The sequence below is a fragment of the Moschus berezovskii genome, chromosome 27, assembly GCF_049115385.1.
Source record: "Moschus berezovskii isolate FMDL1 chromosome 27, NW_MosBer_1.0, whole genome shotgun sequence".
NCBI classification, from domain to species: Eukaryota; Metazoa; Chordata; class Mammalia; order Artiodactyla; family Moschidae; genus Moschus; species Moschus berezovskii.
Window position 1 is genome coordinate 4,247,326 of NC_142486.1, and position 22,345 is coordinate 4,269,670.

The window sequence follows — 22,345 nt, forward strand, 5'->3', positions numbered from 1 at the left end:
TGTTTTGGCAGTTTTTTTTTTTTTCTTGAACATCAGGGTGATACCAGAAACTTTTCCAGAATTGCAGTTGGTGTCAGAACGGAGGTTGGTTTGGTGTGGACTGTTTACCTTATAACATTTGTAATTGCCTGAGCCCTTGCAGACATCAACATAAGAATTTGTAGTGATCATGACAGCGGTATAATTTTGAGCAGAACTGAGATTAAGTTGGGGTCACAAAGAGTCGGACAGGACTGAGGGACTGAATTGAACTGAACTGAAGATTAAATAGGGGCCGAAATGGAGCGTATGATAGGTAGTATTTGTTTGCTTTATTTAGATATTGGATAACTATAAAAATAGTTAAATATTTTAAAAGTTTAATTTCCTCAGTAAATATATTGATGGTGATAGTATAGGTATCGCTATTATGTAATCCAGTAGCAAAAAATATCCCAAGTACTCAGAATGTATTTTTTTTTAGTGGATGAACACTTGAAAAAAATTGAAGTATAGTTAATTTACGGTGTTGTGTTAATTTCAAGTGTACAGCAAAGTGGCTCAGCCATACACACACACATATGTATATTCTTTTCCATTATAGGTTGTTACAAGATATTGAGTATAATTTCCTGTGCTGTAAAGTAGGTCATTGTTTATATATAGTAGGGTTTATGGCCATTTTTAAAATAAAATTGTGCCATAAATGAATGCATCATTGATTCAGGAAGGTTTTTACTTTGTGATAGTTCAAATAGAGTGATTATAGAGAATATACGTTAAGTTGAAGCCTGAAACAAATATTAACATGTTGCAGGGGATTTAAAGGTGCAAGCTGAGTTGAAAAGGTCTTAATTTATTCCGTAAATTCTTCAATTTTCACCCTTATTACTACCTATAATTCTTGATAAACAGAAACAAAAGGATACTGTGTTAGTGATTTAGGTAGGCTCTTAGCATAGGACAGTTGTAAGATAACTATGTTTTAAAGGAAAAACTGATTTTTTCCCACATGTTTCATATTCTAGTAGCTCGGTTACTAGACATAAAGCGTTATGTCAAAGTCCCTGCTGTAAACAGGCAAGTCTGTTCTGTAACACTGTGATAAGGTTTTCTGCACACTGAAGATTATTCTTGAAGGGAGTGATCTTCGATAAGCTTCTAAAAATTTCCTTCTCCTTTGGTTACTCATGATACTGCTGTGTTTACATACTGCCTTTTCTTTCACAGAGAAGAAAAGAGAAGCCCAGAATGTCCAGACATACACTGTCTTTCTATATGAAAGGTTAGATCTGTAAGAAATCCTTGTTTCATTTCTTGGTGTAAAAACAGAATAGGTAGATGACTTCTCAGCGGGTGTCTGTGTTGATGTGAGGAGGTCACTGTGCCCAACAGTGGTAGCATTAGAAAAGTCACAGTCTGGATGTAACCGGCGCCTGTGTCTTTTCCAGCTCATCGAGTAGGGATTCTCCTCGAACCAGCATCATCAGTCCTTGATCAAAGTTTTTGCATGTTTTTCCCCACCCCTGTGGAAAAGCTCGCATTAGGCCAACAGTAAGCCTATTGTCAGGCTCATTAATTTTTCTTCTCTCATCTGACACAGGTATTTCTGAATTTTTACCTCTGATAAATCCTTCAGATTCTTTAATTTGGATCATACTTTCCTCAGGAGGTTGAATCAGATGATTCCTTTCCTGTTTGTCTTACTCCTCTCTTACTTGGCAGAATTCTAGAACTCTTAATTCACACTGGGCCTGGATCTTGTTTCTTACTCTTTTATGGGAGAGCTTGACCTCACCTTTCATCTCAGCCCCTTACTTCTTCCTTTTCTCTGGACCATAACTGTGAAGTGAGAGACTCAGCCTCCATCTTCATTTCCTGTCAGTTTTACTCCTTCCTGTGTTTGGGTGTCTGTCTATCATCTTTTTAAAGTTGTCACTTTCTTATTAGGTTCAGTTGACTCTGTTGAGCAACCATTTTTTTTGTTGTTCTTTTATATTAAAAAGTAGAGTTTTCTTATCATAGAGGATAGGGATAAGGGTATACAGAAGCAGAAAACACTCCTAAAAAAAAAAAATCTCACCACTGTTGGCAATTCAGTACTTAAAAAAATTTTTTTCACATTATAGAATATGTTGAAAAGGTAGAGAAATCTGAAGAAGAAACTAAAACAGCCATGATCTCATCTCTCAGAGGTTACTGTTTGTAATTCCCATTTACAAACCGTTCATTTTGGTTTAGCTAGGGACAATTTTTTAGGTGCATTTTGCATTTAAAATATTTGTCAAAGAAAGGTATTCTGAATAGATTAAAGATTTCTATCAGAGTATGATAGAAACATTCTCTGAATAGGATCAAAATTTAGAGAAAGCATCGGAAAATGTAAAGGCATAAAGGAACGAGAGGGGAAGATCCCCTTTACTCCTGTCTCTGTGGAGACCTCACTGCTGAAAATTTGGTGTTTTTGTTTGCAGTATTCCCTGAGAGGTGCTGTAGACCAGGTAGGTGCCTAGACACCAGTGGTCAAACAGGCAGACTATAAAACTGCTGCTCACTGTAATTTCACTCTTTGTAGCTTCTGTCTGTGTGTCATTGAGAAAACAGCGGGCAGAGATTTTTGTCTGCTTTGATCTTTCTATTCTTTTTGTGTATATATATCAATATAGCTATAAAATAAATATATTTTAAAATCGTGATCCTAATAGCCTGATAAGCAGGTTGCTTTTTAAATGTGAACTTATGTTAGCATTTTCTTGTGATAAATTAGCCTTTAAGAACGTTATTTTAAGATGATCACATTCTCTACTATCATTTATTTAATCTTTGCTGTGTTGTTGCAAAACAGGATTGTCTTTTTTTTTAACCATTAGAAATAATACAGGGTTTGACCTCTATTTGATATCTATATTCATAAATCTTTGTTAATACATGATTATTTCTTTAGAATAGACCCATGAAAGTGGGGTTTGTTTGGTCAAAGAAAACATTTTTTTTTAAAGTTTTGATGTGTTTTGCTAAAATGGTGACCAGAAAGGTTGTGTTGGTTTGTATGAAACTGTCTTGCCTCACCTTCGTTAGCATTACTAGTTTATGTAGCTAATAAACTAGTTACTAATTTATGTCCTACTTCCTTTTGTTGTTTTTTTTTTAAATTTTTATTTGAGTATAGTTGATTTACCAGGTTGTGTTAGTTTCAGGTGTCCCACAAACGGATTCAGTTATACATGTCCAGATATTCATTCTTTTTCAGATTCTTTCCCTGTATAGATTATTGCAGAATATTGAGTACAGTTCCCTGTTCTATACTATAGGTCCTTGTTGCTTAGCCTACTTCTTTGACTTGCTACATTGTTATTTATGATTATCTTTCTGTGTAGGGTCATTTATTGATACAACAGCTACATAGCATTCTATATATCAGTTCAGTTCAGTCGCTCAGTAGTGTCCGACTCAATTTTAACTTAACAAATTTTCAGTACTTTAAGGTGTTGCCCTGATCTCCTTAGACATATGTATTTGCTGTGCTTTCTTTATTCCCTTGGTTTGTCTTTCCAAACGTAGAATTGTTGGGTTAAGGTTTGCACATTTGAAATTCTACAGTGTATTGCCAAAGGTTGTAGACACCCCTTGGGTTTGAAAGTGTCTACTTTTCTGTGCTCTTAACCATGCCAAGGATTCCAGACTTTAATTACCAATCTGTGGTTGCCAAGGGGAAGGGTTTGTGGGAGGAATGAAGTGGTAGGTTGGGGTTAGCAGATAAGCTTTTATATATAGAATGATAAACAAGGTCCTTCTGTATCACACAAAAGAACTGTATTCAATATCCTATAATAAACCATAATGGAAAAGGAAGTTTTTATATATATGTGTGTGTGTATAACTAAATCACTTTGCTGTTTAGCAGTAATTAACCCAACATTGTAAATCAACTATACTTCAATAAAAATAAATTTTTAAAAAGTTACCAATCTGATGGCACTGTTTCCAAACTCTGGTACTGTGGTTATTTTACTGTTTATGTGTTGCACATAATCTAAGGTCCTCCATTTCATAATATATATGTATTACTTACTAGCTATGTTAAGCCTGTTTGAATTTTAACTGTGCTTCATTTTCTTATGAGTGTGTAAGAGCTCTGTATAAATATTGTCGCCCTTTCTTTCTTGACACATACAGTACAGATTACTGTATCTGATTTTGTGATTCGTGTTTTAACTTGAAGATACCTTTATATAAAGATGTTTTTACATGGCACATTTTCCATTCTTTTGCTTTCTCATACTCAGATAATAATTATTCATTTAAAATGAATAGCACATTGCCATTCATGCAGGTCTTTTCTGAGTCACCTACAGGTCAGAGAGGAAATTGGTGAATGAACGCTCAATTTGAAAAACCTTGGCTCTTACAGGACCTTCAGTGGCTTATCGGAGAAGGCAATGGCACGCCACTCCAGTACTCTTGCCTAGAAAATCCCATGGATGGAGGAGCCTGGTAGGCTGCAGTCCGTGGGGTCGCTAGGGGTCGGACACGACTGAGTGACTTCACTTTCACTTTTCCCTTTCACACATTGGAGAAGGAAATGGCAACCCACTCCCGTGTTCTTGCCTGGAGAATCCCAGGGACGGGGGAGCCTGGTGGGCTTCCGTCTATGGGGTCACACAGAGTCGGACACGACTGAAGTGACTCAGCAGCAGCAGCAGCAGCAGTGGCTTATAGAGAAGCTCGGAGCAGAGTATTTGGAATGGGGACGATTTTGTTAACAGAAGGTGTAGGGTACAATGGGCTCTGTTCTGCAGAGTATTTCCAGCCAGTTGAGTCAGTAGCTTTTGAGAGTTTGAAGTGCCTGCTCTTTCCTCCAGTAGCTCCTCTTAGCAGGTTTCACTCTCATTAACCTCTCCTCCCCATTCCCAGTAGTTGAACCCTGGCTAGTCCCTTTCTTTCTCCTTATCTCTGGGACTTGCTCTTTCCTCCACGTTTCTTCACTTAATCCCTCTGCTAGGCTCATCCTGACTTGGTGTTGAGATTTGCGTGCCTCCTTCCAGGCTCCCCCGTTACACGTCCAGAACAGTTTCCTTACTGTTTCCTGCATTGTGCTTTTGGGCTGTTAAGTGATGTATTTAATAAACGGTGCATGAGAACTTAGGACCTTCTGCTTTAAGTGCCAACTCAGCTGCCGGCTTGGTCTTGTTTAGTAGAATAATGAGGATAGGCTTAGGAGTCTGTCTGAGATGCCTGCTTGCTTGTTCTTCAACCTTTTAATGAGGTCAGTATCTGCATCTGTAAAATGGGAACGGTCACATAGGGTTTCGTGACGACTAAATGAGATCATATAAAACACCTGGTCCAAACGTATGTAGCACACACTCAGCATAAAGGTTCCATCCTTTCTCCCTTTCCTTTTCTTCACGGCCAGACTTCTGGTACCTCTGGCCTTAAGGAAGCCTGTTCCTGCTTGTTTCCTTGCTGCAATATTTATTTTCCATTTATTCATTTCTACCTTTGCACACATCATCCCTAAGCAAAACTTCCTCCTTGCCTGCAGTGGCATCTTTCTGCTAGTGCTTCCAGACTCAGATTTCAACTCAAAGCTCAACTCCAAATACTCTGTCTTGATTAACTCCAGTCACCTAAACTAATGTTTTGCTTTTTATTTTCTTAAATTTAAGTAGAGTCTTTTACTAATTAGCATATGCTTTTTTTTTCACTGTGAGACATGCTTGTTGTTCAGTCGGTAAGTTGTGTCCGACTCTGTGACCCCGTGGACTGCAGCACGCCAGGATTCCCTGTCCTTCACTGTCTCCTGGAATTTGTTCAGACTCATGTCCATCGAGTCAGTGATGCCCTCCCACCATCTCATCCTCTGTTGCCCCCTTCTCCTCCTGCCCTCAGTATTTCCCAACTTCAGGATCTTTTCCAATGAGTTGGCATTGGGTGGTCTTCCCATCAGGTGGGCAGAGTACTGGAGCTTCAGCTTCACCATCAGTCCTTGCAGTGAATACGCAGGGTTGATTTCCTTTAGGATTGACCGGTTTACCATTTCTTAAATTTTTTTTTCCTGTTTTCACTTGCAGAATCTGATGTTCCCGCAGAACTCCAGGTGCTGAAAGGACCCCTGCAGCAGCCCACCTTCCCTTTTGCAGTTGCCAACCAACTGTTGCTGGTTTCTCTGCTGGAGCACCTGAGCCATGTGCATGAGCCAAACCCACTTCGTTCCAGACAGGTGTTTAAATGTCAGTAAGAATGAATTAACTTTGCTGAATAAAACTTGTACAGATTCTGTGTTGTTTAATGCCATGGGTCTAAGAGGCAGCTTGTGTCTAAAAATTTGAAATAAACCTTAATAATACATCTTGTAAATTTATTTTGTATTTTCCTTTGGTCATTCCTTATGAATGTCATCGCTGGGAACCCCAAAAAAGATTAATCACCATAAAATTGTGTGTATCTGAATAAATAAAAGGTAGGTCTTTTTGATTTACAATGTGATAATTCATATAGTTTTTGAAGATCTGTTATGGTTTAGTTGGTGAGCAGATACATGAAAATCCCAGGTACTGATTCTGAACCTGTTCTTGACCAAAACCCTGAAACAGTTGTGACCAGTTGTCTTGACCCTCCAGCTGGGTGTCTTACAGTTCACTCCTGGCACTGTTTCCCTGAAGTTCGAGTCAGCTCCCACAGTTGAAGGGCTTAGTCCACAAGACTGCCCTCGTTTCAGATGCCAGTTGCAGGCAGGAGGTCTCTGGGTGCTTGGGTTACCCATGCTTGTGGCTGACTTGGTTCCAAATTGGGGGTTCCCGTTGCCCCTCAGGTTTGAGAATTTGCTGTGACAGCTCACAGCGCTCAGGGAGACATTTTATCGCTGGCCTTTCTAGTGATTGTTTTCCACCTTCTTCTTACAGTACTTTGTCAGACCTTTATCAAAATGGGGCTACTGTCGTCCTTCACCTGCAGCGATGAGTTCAGCTCATTGCGGCTACATCACAACAGAGCTATTACGCATTTGATGAGGTCAGCTAAGGAAAGAGTTCGCCAGGTAAGCACTGAGAAATAAATGTACTCTGTGTGTGACAAAAAGCATCCTGATTTTAAGAGAACTATATTTTAAAGCATCATGAAAACCTGATTATATCATGATGTGGTTTTTTTTTTATATAATGGGTTTAATATTAACTTTGTTTATTCAATGGATATTTATCGAATGGCTATTGTGTGTTAGGCTATCTTGTAGGAGCTGGGGTTCAGGTAGTGAACAAAATAAAAGTCCCTGCCCTCAGGGAGCTTATGTTCTGATGAGGAGGCAGTAAACAACAGAAAAAGAAACATACACGGAGTGTTAGTTGGTGGTGTTAAGAAGAAACATAAAGGAGTAGAGGGCTTAGAAAATGTTGGGAGGCGCTGTGTGAACTCTGCATAGCGTGTCAGAATGGGCCTTGCTGAGATGAGAGGCAGGAGCTGAAGTTGAGGACTGAGCCATGCAGAGGGGTCTCAGCCTGGTCTTTGGATGGCGAGAATATAGCTTTTTCATGAGTGATCTTTCAGGGAGGAATATCTTTAATTGCACACTCTTAAGTGATATTAAAAAAGCCATTGGATGGGTGGGTGTATTTTTTTAAATGTTAATTTGAGCATTTGGGAGTAGTAATATAACATTGAATTTTGGTAGATTCCTTATTCCATGAAATTTTCAAAATGTTTTTTAAAAAATAATTTTTTGATTTTAGGGTCCTGGTGAGGATAATTCTCATATCCAGAAGATCAGGTATGTGTTGAATACTTTTATGACTATGTAAGAAGTAAACTGATCCAAAACAAATCAGTATTGAGAAGTAATCCTGAGTTAACCAGAATTTAGTATTGGGATTAAAAATAATGTAGTTAGGGTAGTTCATGAAAGTTAAAAGCTTTGTAAGATTTCTCATTCTCTTTTTGACCCCCTCCCCCAATTCCTTAGGGATTCTGTAAGCCCTGTCCTTAATTCAGAGCACTGACATCCTGTGTCAGGGGAACACCACTGAATTTCAACTTCATGTAGGAAATGCTAGTTTAAAACCTGTAATTGTTCTGAATCATTAAGAAATTTAAGTAAATTTGTAACTGAACTCTAACTAGTCAACTGCTGCCTGTTAGTCATCTTTAGAATTCCTGTTTTAAAACAATAATAATTTCTAATTGGAATACTAATTGCTGGTAAAATTCTTAAAATTAGGTTAACGATTCCCTTGCTATTTCTGTTATGCTATTGATTTGCTTATTAGCAGATGCTTTTTTCATAGAGAATGAAGAATTTCATTTTAGCTTATCCTTTCCAAATCATTACAGCTTAGTGATAAACGAGGTTTCCCAGGACAGTAATACAGTGAGCATGACCTATCTTAGAATGTTGTGGTTCTCTCATGTTTTGGTATTGATTGATTGGTTATGTTTAACTTTCAGAGCAAGGGAAGTAGCCTTTGAAGCCCAGACTTCACGTTACTTAAATGAATTTGAAGAGCTAGCCGTCTTAGGAAAAGGTGGATATGGAAGAGTATACAAGGTGGTTTTCCGCACATCCGTTCTAACTTCCTACTCTAAACAATGTATTGTATTTGAAGATGTTTTCATTGTCATTTAAAATGCTCAAAGGAAATTTCCAGAAATCATGTATTTTCTTTTATTAAGATTTGTCATTTGTTAGGGACGTGGGCAGGTTTTACGTTTTTCCTAACCACGTTGGTGATTTAGGGGGAGTCTGGAAACCTTTTGAGTTTTGTTCTATGGTTAATTTTTATTTAAAAATGTAAACAGTTATTTATGCTGCTGTGTTTTTCACAGAGCTTTTTTGCAGACATTCTCATTCTTCTAACATAGAGCTTCTAGGAGTTGGACTCTCAGTCCAACTCTCAGAACCATGACATTCTCAGTACTTGAAAAAACTTTTAGTCTTGCTATGGCTGACTTCCCTAAATGTAGTTAAGAGGACTCACGTCTGTAGTGTAATTTTATCTGTTTGACTAGTTTGGATTATCTAAGGTCAAGTTGAAAAGAATTGTCTTTATTCAGTTGGAATTTAATGGTATCGTTTACTTTGTCTTTTCATCCACTTTTTAGGTCAGGAATAAATTAGATGGTCAGTACTATGCGATTAAAAAAATCCTGATTAAAGGTGCAACTAAAACAGATTGCATGAAGGTATGATTTGAGACATTTACTTATTTTGAGTAATTGAGTGTTTAGGTCCTTTTGAGAGTGTGTGTGTGTGTGTGTGTGTATCTGGCAAATAGTAGGTGGTATGGATTAACAATTTACTAAGAACGTGTTACAGTAAAATAAACATCAAGACTTAATTTTTTTACAGGTACTTCAGATTGATCACATTTCTGGGTCATTGCTGGGGGAGTTAATTTTTTAAGTAAACTATTTAAATATAATATGTAATAGGCTTGTTAGGAAAAACACAGATGCTCAATTCAGGTCCAGCTCCTCCCTGACATGCTGGGTGGTCCTGAGCAAATGACCTAGTCCTCTAAGCCACTTCTGTTTCTTGCCCTTGAAATAGCGGTGACAGGTATGGTATATTTACCCTGGAGGGCTGGACTTCACTTGTAGGAATGAAATGAGGGAATGATTATATATGAACCATGAGAAGTGTAAAGTACCATATACATGTAAGGTTTTTAGTTGCTAAACAACAGCATTTTTCTCCCACAAAAGTATTTCCATCATTTTAAGATAATTTAGATTCCTCGGACAGACGGAACAAGTCATATCTGACACCATAAACATGTAACAGATTGGTCAGTAGAAGTCAGCTCTGAGTATGTTTCTTCTCCAGGTCCTGCGGGAAGTTAAGGTGCTGGCAGGCCTTCAGCATCCTAATATCGTTGGCTATCACACGGCCTGGATAGAACACGTTCACGTGGCCCACAGGCAAGGTGAGCGGCTTTAGAAGACACAGTTGAAGGGCTGGTGAATTTTGGCCTATGGGCCACATCTGGCCTGCCTCTTGCATATCCCACAAGCTGATATATATATATTTTAAAGTTAGAAGGAATCAAAGAAGAATATTTTGTAAAGATTATGTGAAATTCAAATTTCTTTGCCAATAAGTAAAGTGTGTGAGAACCCAGGCTCACAAGAGTGCGTCGTCCTCCGCTGCTTTGGCACTACAAAGCAGAGTGGCATAGTGGCAGCAGACTCCCCTGGGGCCCACAGAACCTGAAATGTTTACTGTTGGGTCCTGCCCAGTAAGTTCACTGAGCCCTTGTATAGGTCAACAGCTCTGTGTTTATCTTTCCTAAAATCCGCCAGTCATTTGACTAAGCTCGATGTATTTGCGTTTTGCCAGAAGGTCATGACGTTTTTATCTTGTAGTCTCATTTGGTATTAGTTACATATCTTAGCACTGCCTTTGACTGTAAATTAGAAAACTGCGCAGCTTTGAAGACTCCTCTTTTCTCTTCAGCAGATAGACTTTCTCTTCAGTTGCCGTCCCTGGAAGTAATCTCTGACCAGAAAGACCTCAGGTACGTGGGCTGCTGTGTCCTTTCATGCAGTAGACGTTAACTTCTGTTACCTCCTTGGGTTGCCTTTTGCAACCAAGGAGCTCAGGAGTGTTTTAGACTTTCTTCTTGCTTATTTTCATTACAAAATGTTGAACTGTTTTCTTTCTCCTCTCAAGTGTTTTCCTGTCAGTATTTTTAAGTAATTACTACTGCTAGACAGATTGGCTGTCTTTTTTGTTAGTTTACCAGTAAGATATACATACAGCCTGGAAGGAACAGTTGAGGTAGTACGCCTGACTTTTTTTTTACATTGATTTTTATCTTTCCTTTTTTTTCCCCCCTGTAGTGCTCAATGTGATGTTAAAAATGATGGAAGTAATAGCTCATCCATTATTTTTGCTGAATTCACCTCAGAAGAAGAAAAATCCTTACAAGAACATGGTGTTGAAGACAATCAGAATAACGGATTAGTGAACTACAGCTCCAGAGATGCTGGTGACTTCGAATCATTACTTGAGCTCCGCGAAAGTGACGTGGCTGATGGGTCTTCCAGACCCATTGTTGGGCATCGGCTGCCCCTTTGGCATAACTCTGACCCGGAGGAGAACTTCGTATCCACTGAGGAATCTTCTGAAGAAAACCTCAACTTGTTGGGGCAGACAGAAGTAGGTACCTCTCCTGGGATCTGCCAGTGTGCTGCTTCCCAGTCGTGATGGCGTGGAGCCCTGTGGTTAGATCCGGCCACCCCCTCCCCAGGCCGGCTCCCTCCTTGGCTTCTCCTCCCCATCTGTCCTGTAGCCCTCCTGCCCTCATGGTCTGTCTCTCTTCTTGTGTCCCTCGTAACCCGCAGCCCTTGTGTTTGGTCTCCCCTCCTTCCCTCAGTTAACGCTCGCTGTTTTCTGACCTTGCCCGGGCCCTTTCCTTCTCTAGACATTTCCTATGTACACCTCGGGGTAGGAAGTATCACGCACAGTCTGTTTCTTTCTGTGGTATGTTAGCTTCATACTCTCAAAATGTATTTATGGAGAAAGATTTTCTGTCTTTTGAAACCTGACTTTAGAAGACCGTCCTAGTGGGGTCACTTGGTCATCTTTCAGGGTCTTATTCCACTAACTAGGATTCCAGTGATACTGCTGGTGAGACTCCCATGTGCTCTCACCTTCACTGAGTAACATTAACAGGGTCTACACATAATCTGGCGGGTTGGGATCATAAAACTTTAGACACCATCCGTATATTCACGTAGAATTAATTCTGGCTCTCCAGGAACTCGAGGCTCTGTGCATGTGTTTTCGATGAAACACAAAATTTTGAGTAGGTCCCCCTGAATTTTAGAGGAGTTGAGTGTGAGGGACTTTTCATCAGAAATCCTTTGATTGCTCTGTAATACATTTGAAAATCTTCCTGAATGGGCTGCAGTGAGCTTAATTGTTGCTTACTTTTTTCTTAGACAAATGGTTAATTTCCGTTCCACTGAAGTCAGACAAAGTGTGTGTACACTCTGGGGTATCCATAGAGTGATGGAATACCATACAGTCAGTCCGATCCTCTATCTTAGCTTTAAAAACTGTATCTTGAGAGCAGACTAAACAGTTTTGGGTCCATGGCCGCTGTTCCATTTGAGAGCTTCTTCCATTTGCCCTAGCCCAGCCAGGCCTACCCTCCACCCACTCAGTGATGACACCCTGACTTCGGTATTGCTTTATTCCTCCCATCTTCTTCACTAGACTTCGGGCTTCTTGGGTAGGCCTGTCTGTCCGAGCGCCTCTGCCCACAGCCCATAGCCCAGTGCTTGGCCTAGCGCAGGCGGGGGAGCCTTTGTCCTCTTGAGATCCCTGTGAGCGAATCTGCATATGGGAACCTGCTCCGTGTCGCCCCCTAGGTGCAGTACCACCTGATGCTGCACATCCAGATGCAGCTGTGCGAGCTCTCCCTGTGGGACTGGATCGCGGAGAGAGATGGGCGGGGCCGGCAGAGTGTGGACGAATCCTCCTGTGAGTACCGCGGGGGTGTCCCAGGGCCTGGCCAGGAGTGACAGGCAGGCAGATCGGCTTTTGCCTCCGGATGCTTGAGATGGGGGGGGGGAGGAAAGAAAATCACAGTTTTAAAAACAAGTAGGTTGCTTGGAAGTTACTCAGACGATAAAGAATCTGCCTGCAATGCAGGAGACCGGGGTTTGATCCTTGGGTCAGGAGGATCCCCTGGAGAAGGAAATGGCAACCCACTCCTGTTTTCTCACCTGGAGAATTCCATTGACAGATTAGCCTGGCGGGCCACAGTCCACAGGATTGCAAAGAGTTGGACATGATTGAGCGAGTAACATTCACTGTCATAGGTACATAGTTTGCTGATATTTAAGGGTAATATGGTGGCTCAGATGGTAAAGAATCCGCTTACAGTGCGGGAGACCTGGGTTTGATCCCTGAGTTGGTTAGATCCCCTGGAGAAGGGCATGGCAAACCACTTCAGTATTCTTGCCTGGACAGTCCCCATTGGCAGAGGAGCCTGGTGGGCTATAGTCCATGGGGTCACAAAGAGCTGGACATGACTGAGCGACTAAGCACACAGCACAGGAGTAATACGCTAGAATTTAGGTTAGGGATTTTTGGTAGAAAAGGTCTTTAAAATGTTTTTAAGGGAAAAAATTTAAATATTTTAGCTTTTTAGCCTGAAAATGTGACACTTTTACAAAAAGAGACCTTGAAAGAAACCTTTACAGGAGGGTATGTAGTCAGAAGTTTGTCTCCCTCAAGATCCAGAGCACCCCCCCCCCCCGCCCCTCACAGTTCTAGCATATCCTCTAGAAATAACTCTGTTAGGTTAATGTTTGTAAAATATTACCACACTGGTTCTCAACTTAGGCTGAACATTGAAATTACCTGGGGAACTTTTCAGAAACATGTCGATAAAAAAGAATAACTCTACAGTGGGAGAAACCTGACAGACATGCCCTAAGCTAGTGGTCAAGGTCAACATCCACAGTGATAACTCGTGTTGCTAGTACGTGCCCTTGAGAAGAGGTGATGAGAAGGGCAGGGTATCTCTGTGGTCTTCTTCCCCAGAGCCCATAACCCCAGTCTAATTACGAGATAAACACAGACACATCCCAGTTGAAGGACATTCTACAAAACACCTGACCAGTACTTCTCAAAACTGTCAAGGTCATCATAAACAGGAAAAGTCTGAGACCAGAGGACCCTCAAGAGGCATGACAACTAAATGTAATGTGGTGTCCTGGATGGAGTCCTGGAACAGAAAAAGGACATTAGGTAAAAACTAGGGAAGTCTGAATAACCCATGGACCCTTAGCAGGATCAGTGCATCAATTGCGACAAATGTACCAGACTGATGTAGGTGTTGGCAACAGGGAAACTGGGTGAGGGGTGTGGGCACTGTCTCCTCAGTCTGTCTGTCGACCCAAGACTGTTTTTTCTTAAAAATGAAATCCTTTTTTAAAAGGGTGTTGTCTGGGCCCACAGCAATAACTTTTATATAACTGGTCTTGGTTAGGGCTTGGCCTTTGTTCTATTTTGTGAAAGTTCTCTTGTTGATTCTAATGTGTGGCCAAAGTTGAAATTCACTGTATTATAATAGATTATCAAAATAGGGGATGCGAACGACTTGATTTTTGGCAAAGGCTCAACTAAGTATAATAAATCATTTGCTGTTCACTCTTAATGACACTGGGACCTTTTATTTGGACTAAAACACATGTTAGTTGGCCTACTCAGAATCTTGAGACTAGCTTCCAGCGGAGAGGAGGAGACGTAATGTCTCTCCAGTAGCTCTGCAGTGTCCCTCTGTTTCCCATGAAACTGGAACATGCTAGACGTTGCTCAGTTCGGTCATGGTCGGTGGTGCCTGGGGTATCTTTAGGGCTCCACAGGAGTTGTATGCGTCCTTGTCCTGCTGCGTGTGCCTTGTAGTGCTGAGTGCTTGTCTTTATGGGAGGAGCGTGGTTCACCCCAGTCCTGTGAGCGGTTGATTTCACAGCTTCTGCTTGGGAAATGAGTCCTTAAGGAAGTGCTGAAAATCTGAATGTTGTATCAGTGTCACATATTAATGTATTTGAGGCTGCATTCATTACATTTTGATGTTAACGAGTGAAAAACTATTAGAAAAGTGAAACTTTTTTTTTTAACTTCAAGGTCCTTATGTTATGGCCAGTGTTGCAACAAAAATTTTTCAGGAATTGGTGGAAGGTGTGTTTTACATACATAACATGGGAATTGTACATAGAGATCTGAAGGTAAGTGGGGGAGATTCAGTCATTGTCAGCTGCTTACTGGGATGCTTTGGGTATCGGTTCATTGAATTAAATGAGATTGTGTACCTTTGTTCATTTACCTCGGAGGTTATCATTACGTTTATATTACATAAGTCATCGGTCCATAGGTCTGGAACGTGAAAACTTGAAGTGAAATTTAAAAGGGATAATCTTTGGGCATTCAAAACTTCTAGCTCATTTCAGGTGTTAATACTGAGGGTGCTCTGAGTACTAATATAACTCATTTTGCTAAAGATATTTCATGCTGACAAAATACTCATTTTTTTCTGCCTTGGAGGTAAAATCTGTTTCTATAATTATTCCTCTTAAAGGAAATTTAACATGGGAATTTTTTTTCTGCTGTTTTATAAAACTGCAGTAACTATTCGAAGTTTTTATAAAAGACTGTCAAGAGAGAAAATGGAATTCACTGGTGGTACATTGGTTAGGACTCCATGCTTTCACTGCCATGGGCAAGGGTTCAATCCCTGGTTGGGGAACTAAAATCTCACAGGCTGCTTGGCGCGGCCAAATAAAGAGAAAAATACATATTTACTGCTTTGGTGTGCTTAGTTGCTCAGTCATGTCTGACTCTTTTGCAACCCCTTGGACTATATATAGCCCACCAGGCTCCTCCTCTGTCCGTGGGGTTCCACAGGCAAGAATACTGGAGTGGGTAGCCATGTCCTCCACCAGGGGATCTTTCTGACCCAGGGATCAAACCCCTATCTCCTGTGTTTCCTGCATTTCTGGTAGATTCTTTACCCGCTGAGCCATTGGAGAAGCCCTCCTTTTATGGCAGAGAGTTTTAAATTAATTTACTTACCTTTTTGGGACAAAAGTTAAATCCTGGAAAATGCTCTTAAAAGACTGTTTAGGAAGAAAAAGTCACTGTGCAAATCACTTTATTTTTTGAAAAGGTTTAAGAACCAGTAGTTTGTACATTTGTATAAGGTGACGGTGTAGGTGTTTCTGGGCACATGTCTAGCCAGAAAGGGTAGTGAGTCACGGGAGCTCTGTGGCCCTGTGCAGCCTGGAGGTCTTATTTCAGGAGATGAGCTAAGTCGTGATAACCGTAGACAGAATTCCAGATCTTCCCCGGGAGAAGTCTCTTCAAGAGCTGTTTGTGTTTCTCCCCATAAATATTTCTGACATTTCTTTTACAGATGTCTTCTAGGGATAAGGGCTTCTGAGATAGCTTTAGGAGGGTTTCCCTTAGGAGGTGGAATTCTGGGAGCAGGATTCCCGCAGGTAGGTTTCCTTGGTTGTTGGTCAGCCTCAGAGGGTAAGAGCGGAAGAGCAACCTGGCGAGAAGGGCCGTGTCTCGTATGTTGGAGCCACGTTGGAGGTACATGTGTATCGGAGACTCCCCATTTCTTGTTAAGATGTTCATGTTGGCTTCAAATTCGAGCAGGAGGTTGATGATCACCTCCCTGCCTCCGAAACACGCCTTGTGGATGGCGGCCTGACCGTCATGGTCCTGGGCGTTGACCTGAGCCCCGTGGACCAGGAGCAGGTGAATGCAGTCGAGGCCTGCCGCCAGCAGCCAGCCGGCCTTGCTCGACGCAGTGCACACTGCCAGCTGCAGGGCCGTGTTGCCCGTGGAGGAGATGGCGCAGTTGACGTTGGCCCCCCAGGCAATCAGCGTTTCCATCATCTCCTTATTGAGTTTGTCAGCAGCCATGTGCAGGGGCGTCATGCTGGACCCGTTCTGGGCGTTGACCTGGGCCCCGTTCTGCACCAGGATGGACAGGACCAGGTGGGTCCCGTAGATGGTGGCCAGGTGTAGCGGACAGTGCCTGTGGCCGCTGTCCAGCCGCGCGTTCACCTGGGCCCCGTGCGCGCACAGGATGCGGAGGCACAGGACGGCGTTGCTCTGGATATCTGTCAGCAGCATCTGGATCTTGTTCCTCGGCTTTGTCCACGTGGTCGAGGTGGTGGGCCAGTTCAGTAGCATCAGGTGCAGGGTGGTGAAGCCTTGCATGTCCCTGGAACAGGCATTCAGGGCAGGTTACACTCAGCTCACAGTGGGGATGTCTTGGAGGGGTGAGCTACGGCTTATGAGGGAAACGATTATGATAGTCCCCTGTGATTACCCGAAAGATTGGTTTGACAGTTTGCATTGCTCTTTAATTTCTTGGGGTATCGCAGCATTCTGAGGGGACAGGGTGGTATGCCTCAGCACAGAGGGGCTCAGCTTCCTGTTACAGCTTGTGTCAGCTGCAACTCCTGCTAGATTCGTGGCCTCTTCCAGGCTGCATCTCAGTTACCTCTGTGTCCCAGCCCCTTCCCAGGGGAGTGTACAGAGTTAGCAGCCATTCAGTAAAACTGCCTGGACTCCTGCATGATCCAGGGGTTCCCACCACAGTGAGCTGTGAAGGGCCAGGACGCCCGCCGACTCGGTCCCTGGTGGCCCCGCGCCTGCTCCTCCAACCTGACATTTTTACCCAGCTGTGGATGGCGGGGGCTGCCTCTGGAGTCCACCCTCAGAACTTGCTCCACCCCAGGCCAAGCACGGGTTTGACAACTCAGCCCTCATCTCCATTACTGAAGTCTGTCACGAGTGCCTTCAGAACCCCTTGATTTTGGCAGAGAAAGGGGAAGGTCTCTTAGGAACATCTGACCGCTCCCCTGGAATTGGGTAACTTTCAGTTCACCTGTGTGGATTTAGTGTAAGCCCTGCGACAGGGAAGTGGGGAGATAGCAGCATCCCCACCTTGCAGAGCTTCCAGTCAAATGTGGAAGGATTAAACCGACAGAGCTAGTAAACAGGCTGGTGGGCAGAGTTCTCCAGAGGTCTGCTGCCCCACCCAAGGCGAGGAAGGTGTACCGAGGAGTCCCAGTGGAGGGTGGGGGACCTGACACTCCAGTCCTGGGAGGCCTGTGAGCAGGTCTGCAGACCCCAGTGGGGCTCATGGGGGAGGGTGACGGCACGATGGCTTGGGGGCCCTTCCGGAGCACAGTCAGGATTTTGGGCTTTCGTTTATACCGTGTACTTCTTCCATTCATTCAGATGCTATTTATAGGACACTTAGGAAGTATCAGCCTTGGTTTAGGTGGTGAAGATATATTGGGAAGCAGGATAAACTTCTTTCCAAGAAAATTTCTGCCTGTTTCTATTTTCTTGTTTCTCCTATCTAACTTGGGTCATTAAACTCCCTGAGGGCTGTGACCAGGGACTTCATTTTGCACAAACCATTGCTGAGCACTTAATACTCACGATGCTTTAAGTGGGCTGACTGACTTGTGTTCTCGCATTATTTCCAGTTTTTCAGAGGCTCTCTAGTCAGTAAAGAAATTGGTTTGTTCAAAACGTGGTAACCTGTAGTCCATCACTGGTGGAGAATGGATGAGTCCAGACATGACTGGGAAAAGAATGCTGAAATCTTGTGTGTCCCCATTTATTCATATTTTCAAAACGGTAGCCTGTTGCGTTAACTTACCGTACTTCTGGGTCAGCCCCATGCTCCAGCAAACAAAGCAGACTCTGTGCCTTGCAGTATTTGGCTGCCAGGTGGATGGGGATGTAGGATGGCATCTCCTTGGGGAGAGAAATACGTTACAAGTAAGCCAGTGTAGTTGGAAATAACAGTTGTGTTAATCCCCCTCAAAGGGATTAATTATGTTTAGTATCTCTTTAATTCAGTATTTTTCTGCTATCTGCACTGACATTATCCTTTTCTTTTGCTTGTTTTAAATGACCCCAAGCTAGTCAATTCTGTATTATAAAAATCTGTATTTTACATTAATGCAGATTTACCAAGGCAGCAGATACAATTTACTTAAAGCTTTGAAAGTCGTTTCTTGTGATGAATTCATTGTGTAGAATTAATGGTAATTGCTATCAAGTCCCTTCGAATTTAAATAAACCCAGAGGATCATTGCCAAGTAGGTTCTGTGTTTTTTACGGCTTTGCCAAAGTCATTGGTATCATTAGTAAATTCTGCATTTTCAGGGTTTCTGAGTTAATGCCACTTATGTTGTCTATGATTAGCAGAACTGTTTCCCAAGTTCTTAAAAAAGATATATGTAGTGGCCTTATAGCATGACTGCAAGATTAGGGCAGAGGGTGACTTTAAAAAAAAAAATTATAAAGGTAATACTCATTGTATAAAAATTCAGACAATGAAAAAAGTACGTGTAAGAAAGGGAGAAGTGATTCCAGCTTACAGATGTAGCCTTGGCACATTTGAGAGGATGACATGAAGGCTCTTCCAGCCGGGCGAGCCCCGCCTCTGCTCACACCGCTTCCCGTGTGGTCCCTGGGAATGGGGTGTCATGGCTCGGGGTGCACTGCCTGGCTCGGGGCATGCTGAGGGCGCTGAGTGAGCGGGCAGGGGAGGCGAGTACCTGGTTGAGGAATAGCCTGGAGTTGGCCAGGCTACAACTTGTGGACTTGGCCAAGATGGTCACGGGCTGGTTTACGGGGTGGCTTCTCAGCAGGGCCCGGAGCATGGCGCAGTCCTCTCGCATGATGGCCTCGCAGAGCTGGATGTGCAGCGTTGCCGCCATGCCATCCTCCTGGGCCGTGGGCCTGTCAGCCGCCCGCCCCTTGCTGCCTTTCTTGGTTATGTTTCCCATGAGTACAGCTTCCAGTGGGGAACCTAGGGGTTCAGGGAAGGTGCAGTACGGAATCAGTCAGTCCCCCTCTCTGGGGTTCTTCCAGCTCAGTTCTAGAACTGACCTGGAACTGCTTCTTCCAGCTCAGTTCTAGAACTGACCTGGAACTGCTGAGAATCGTATCCATGAACACGATGCGTTTTTACCTCGGAGTCCAGCTTTTTCACCTGATTCTGTATCTATTGCGCCAGTAGAAGCGGTTTCCAGGACTTTCTCCTTAGTCATAAAAATGTATTCAGAGTGTCATCTTGTACATAAGATTGTTTTTTTCTGGTTTCTCTTCCCATTGAGCTACTGTTAAAACTTACAAAGCTAAAATAGGGGAATTTATACATTCAAATGTGTTTTTTTATTTTTTGTTCAGGCCATGAGGCCCGAGGGATCTTTGTTTCCCAGTCAGGGATCGAACCTACGTCCCCTTCGTTGGAAGCTCAGAGTCCTAACCACTGAACCATCAGGGAAGCCTCCAAACAAATGACTATGTTGAAATTAATAAAACCTGACCTTTAACCTGAGAATTTTGTAGTTTTCAGTGGAATTCCTTCTGCCTCCAGCAGAGGGGTATTTTCACACTGGTCTAGGGTTAGCTGTAAGGGAGACATGTTGGATCTGCAGTGGTTGCTTCAACAGCAAAATGTATACGTTCAGAGTGTGGCCCGGTCTTTCCCGACCCTGGCTGACACAGAGGAGACATCTGGGAGCTTTAAAAAAAAAACAGTTTTTTTTTTTCCATTAAGAAAAGAAAAATCAACGGCTTTGACTTGTTGAAAGGATAGTCGTTTTTTAAAAGCTTCTCAGCGATTCTGAGGCCTCAGCAGGGCTAAGGTATGCTTGTGTACAAGCATGCTGTATGTTAGAAGCTGGGGACTTGAAACCAATGTCAGTGTCCATGTCCACCCCCCAGAATTCTGTTAGTCCAGGGAGTGGCTTGGACACTGAGATTTGTTTCAGGGTCCTCAGTGAAGTGCAGCCGAGTTTGAGAGCCACTGTTCTCATTGTTAATTCATGAAGGGCTGCTGATTCCTGAGTTGAGAAGTCTCGACATCTACTCATTCCACTGTTTGTTTTAGAACACCAGGGAATTGACGTATTGTGTTTGTTTGCAGCCCAGAAATATTTTCCTTCATGGCCCTGATCAGCAAGTAAAAATAGGAGACTTTGGCCTTGCCTGTGCAGACATCATCCAGAAGAACACAGCCTGGGGCAGCACAGATGGGGCAAGTAAGTTTGTTTTGGTGGTGGCTTTTGTTGCTTTGTTTTTACATTAAAAAGAGAAAGAGACACGGTTGGACACTGTCAGTATTTAAAGAGAGTCATGAAGATTTAATAGCAAAGGTGCGATTTTAAAAAGCAGCACCATTCCCTTGGGAGCTACAGTTTCTGCTCAGGGTCAGGGGTCTTCACGTGGATGGTGCTAACCCTGCCAGGCTTCATCTTTGACTTTTCAAATCACAGGGACGCCAACACACACCTCCAGAGTGGGTACGTGTCTGTACGCTTCCCCCGAACAGCTGGAGGGATCTGAGTATGATGCCAAGGTAGGACTGGTTCCCTTTTACCCAGTTTGTGGGTTTACCTATAGTTGGAAGTAACAGAAAGTACAGTAAATGCAAGGGAAGCTCTGACATCCAGTGATTCTGGAGATGGTGGAGTGAGGTAGGTAGATTCTCTCTCACATCAAACAGCCATAGTGGGAAAGCCTCACTTTCTAACTGCATTGTTGGAAAAGACCCTGATTCTGGGAAGGATGGAGGGCAGGAGGAAAAGGGGGTGACAGAGGGTGCGATGGTTGGATGGCATCATCGACTCAATGGACATGAGTTTGAGCAAACTCCGGGAGACGGTGAAGGACAGGGAAGCCTGGTGTGCTGCAGTTCATAGGGTCACAAGGAGTTGGACATGACTTAGCAAGTCAGCAACCGTTTTCAAATCCACGGGTGTTGCAGATGTCACTGTGTATCTCACCACTCAATGACCCTCTCCCCTGTTTTCCAGTCAGATATGTATAGCTTGGGCGTGATCCTGCTGGAGCTCTTTCAGCCATTTGGGACAGAAATGGAGCGAGCACACGTTTTAACAGGTTTGAGGACCGGACAGATCCCCGAGGCCCTCAGTAAAAGGTGTCCCATCCAAGCCAAGTACATCCAGCACTTAACCAGAAAGAACTCAGCCCAGAGGCCATCCGCCATCCAGCTGCTGCAGAGCGAGCTCTTCCAAAATTCTGGAAATGTATGTACGACTTATTTAATACTGGGGAAAACTGGAAGTCCAACACGGAGTTTGTTGTTTTATGTTTTTTTTCCCCACGGCAAAAACAGGTTTATTGAAGGAAGAAAAAGAGCACCTCCAGGACGAGGTGGGCCGCGCCGAGAGGCTCTGGCAAGACGCAGTTTCCAGTGAGGATCCCATTCCATGCAGAGCAGTGGAGCTTAGAATAAGGGTCACAGAAACGAAATACCTCAACCCGTTCTCAGAGCTTCCAGGGGCACACTTGTCAGGCAAGCCAGGTGACCGCTGCCAGCTGCACACGCTGGAGGTGGTCACCTGGGGCTCCAGTTTTGAGCCTCATCCTGCTGTCAGAAGGTTTTGGTTTTCCTTTCCAGCCATGGTATGTGGCCTTCTATGAATTGTTATGAAGTGTGTACTGGAAGAAGTGCTTCCGAGATGGCATAGCGGTAAAGAATCCACCTGCAGTGCAGGAGACAGGGGTTCGATCCCTGGGTTGGGAAGATGCTCTGGAGGAGGAAATGGGAACCCGCTCCAGTAGTCTTGCCTGGAGAATCCCATGGACAGAGGAGCCTTGTGGGCTGCAGACCATGGGGCTGCAAAGAACCGGACACGACTGGGCGCACAGCAGAAAGGTGCACACCAGGGGATCCAGGACAGCAGGGACGCCCAGGGGAGCCGGACCGTCTGTGGCCGGGCCCTCCTTAACCAGCCTGAGAGCTCGGCGCTCGGGTGTGGGGGTCTGCCCTTCTCTCCCATGAGCAGG

General features: G+C 43.4%; 2 protein-coding genes across 8 annotated transcripts in view; one reads left to right on the forward strand and one right to left on the reverse strand.

Annotated features, from left to right (window-relative positions):
- EIF2AK1 (eukaryotic translation initiation factor 2 alpha kinase 1) overlaps positions 1-22,345 on the forward strand; it is a 32,508-nt gene that overhangs the window by 7,208 nt on the left and 2,955 nt on the right. For 3 of the 7 annotated variants that reach the window (XM_055410323.2, XM_088833179.1, XM_055410321.2), the window contains 14 exons: positions 6,054-6,212; positions 6,885-7,018; positions 7,707-7,744; positions 8,419-8,518; positions 9,073-9,153; positions 9,797-9,896; positions 10,427-10,487; positions 10,813-11,131; positions 12,349-12,460; positions 13,628-13,735; positions 14,615-14,715; positions 20,460-20,574; positions 20,809-20,891; positions 21,349-21,582. In XM_055410323.2, coding sequence (XP_055266298.2) covers positions 6,054-6,212; positions 6,885-7,018; positions 7,707-7,744; positions 8,419-8,518; positions 9,073-9,153; positions 9,797-9,896; positions 10,427-10,487; positions 10,813-11,131; positions 12,349-12,460; positions 13,628-13,735; positions 14,615-14,715; positions 20,460-20,574; positions 20,809-20,891; positions 21,349-21,582 — 1,745 coding nt within the window. Of the gene's footprint in view, positions 1-313; positions 1,265-6,053; positions 6,213-6,884; positions 7,019-7,706; positions 7,745-8,418; positions 8,519-9,072; positions 9,154-9,796; positions 9,897-10,426; positions 10,488-10,812; positions 11,132-12,348; positions 12,461-13,627; positions 13,736-14,614; positions 14,716-20,459; positions 20,575-20,808; positions 20,892-21,348; positions 21,583-22,345 lie in introns of those variants that run through there. The other 4 variants (XM_088833178.1, XM_055410322.2, XM_055410324.2 and 1 more) reach the window with 4 other exon arrangements.
- On the reverse strand, positions 15,776-19,440 carry ANKRD61 (ankyrin repeat domain 61). Its single transcript, XM_055410328.2, has 3 exons — positions 19,084-19,440; positions 18,177-18,274; positions 15,776-16,721 (listed from the first exon to the last, which is right to left on the reverse strand). The coding sequence occupies exons 1-3, from the start codon at positions 19,312-19,314 to the stop codon at positions 15,776-15,778; spliced, it is 1,275 nt and encodes a 424-aa protein (XP_055266303.2). The 5' UTR covers positions 19,315-19,440.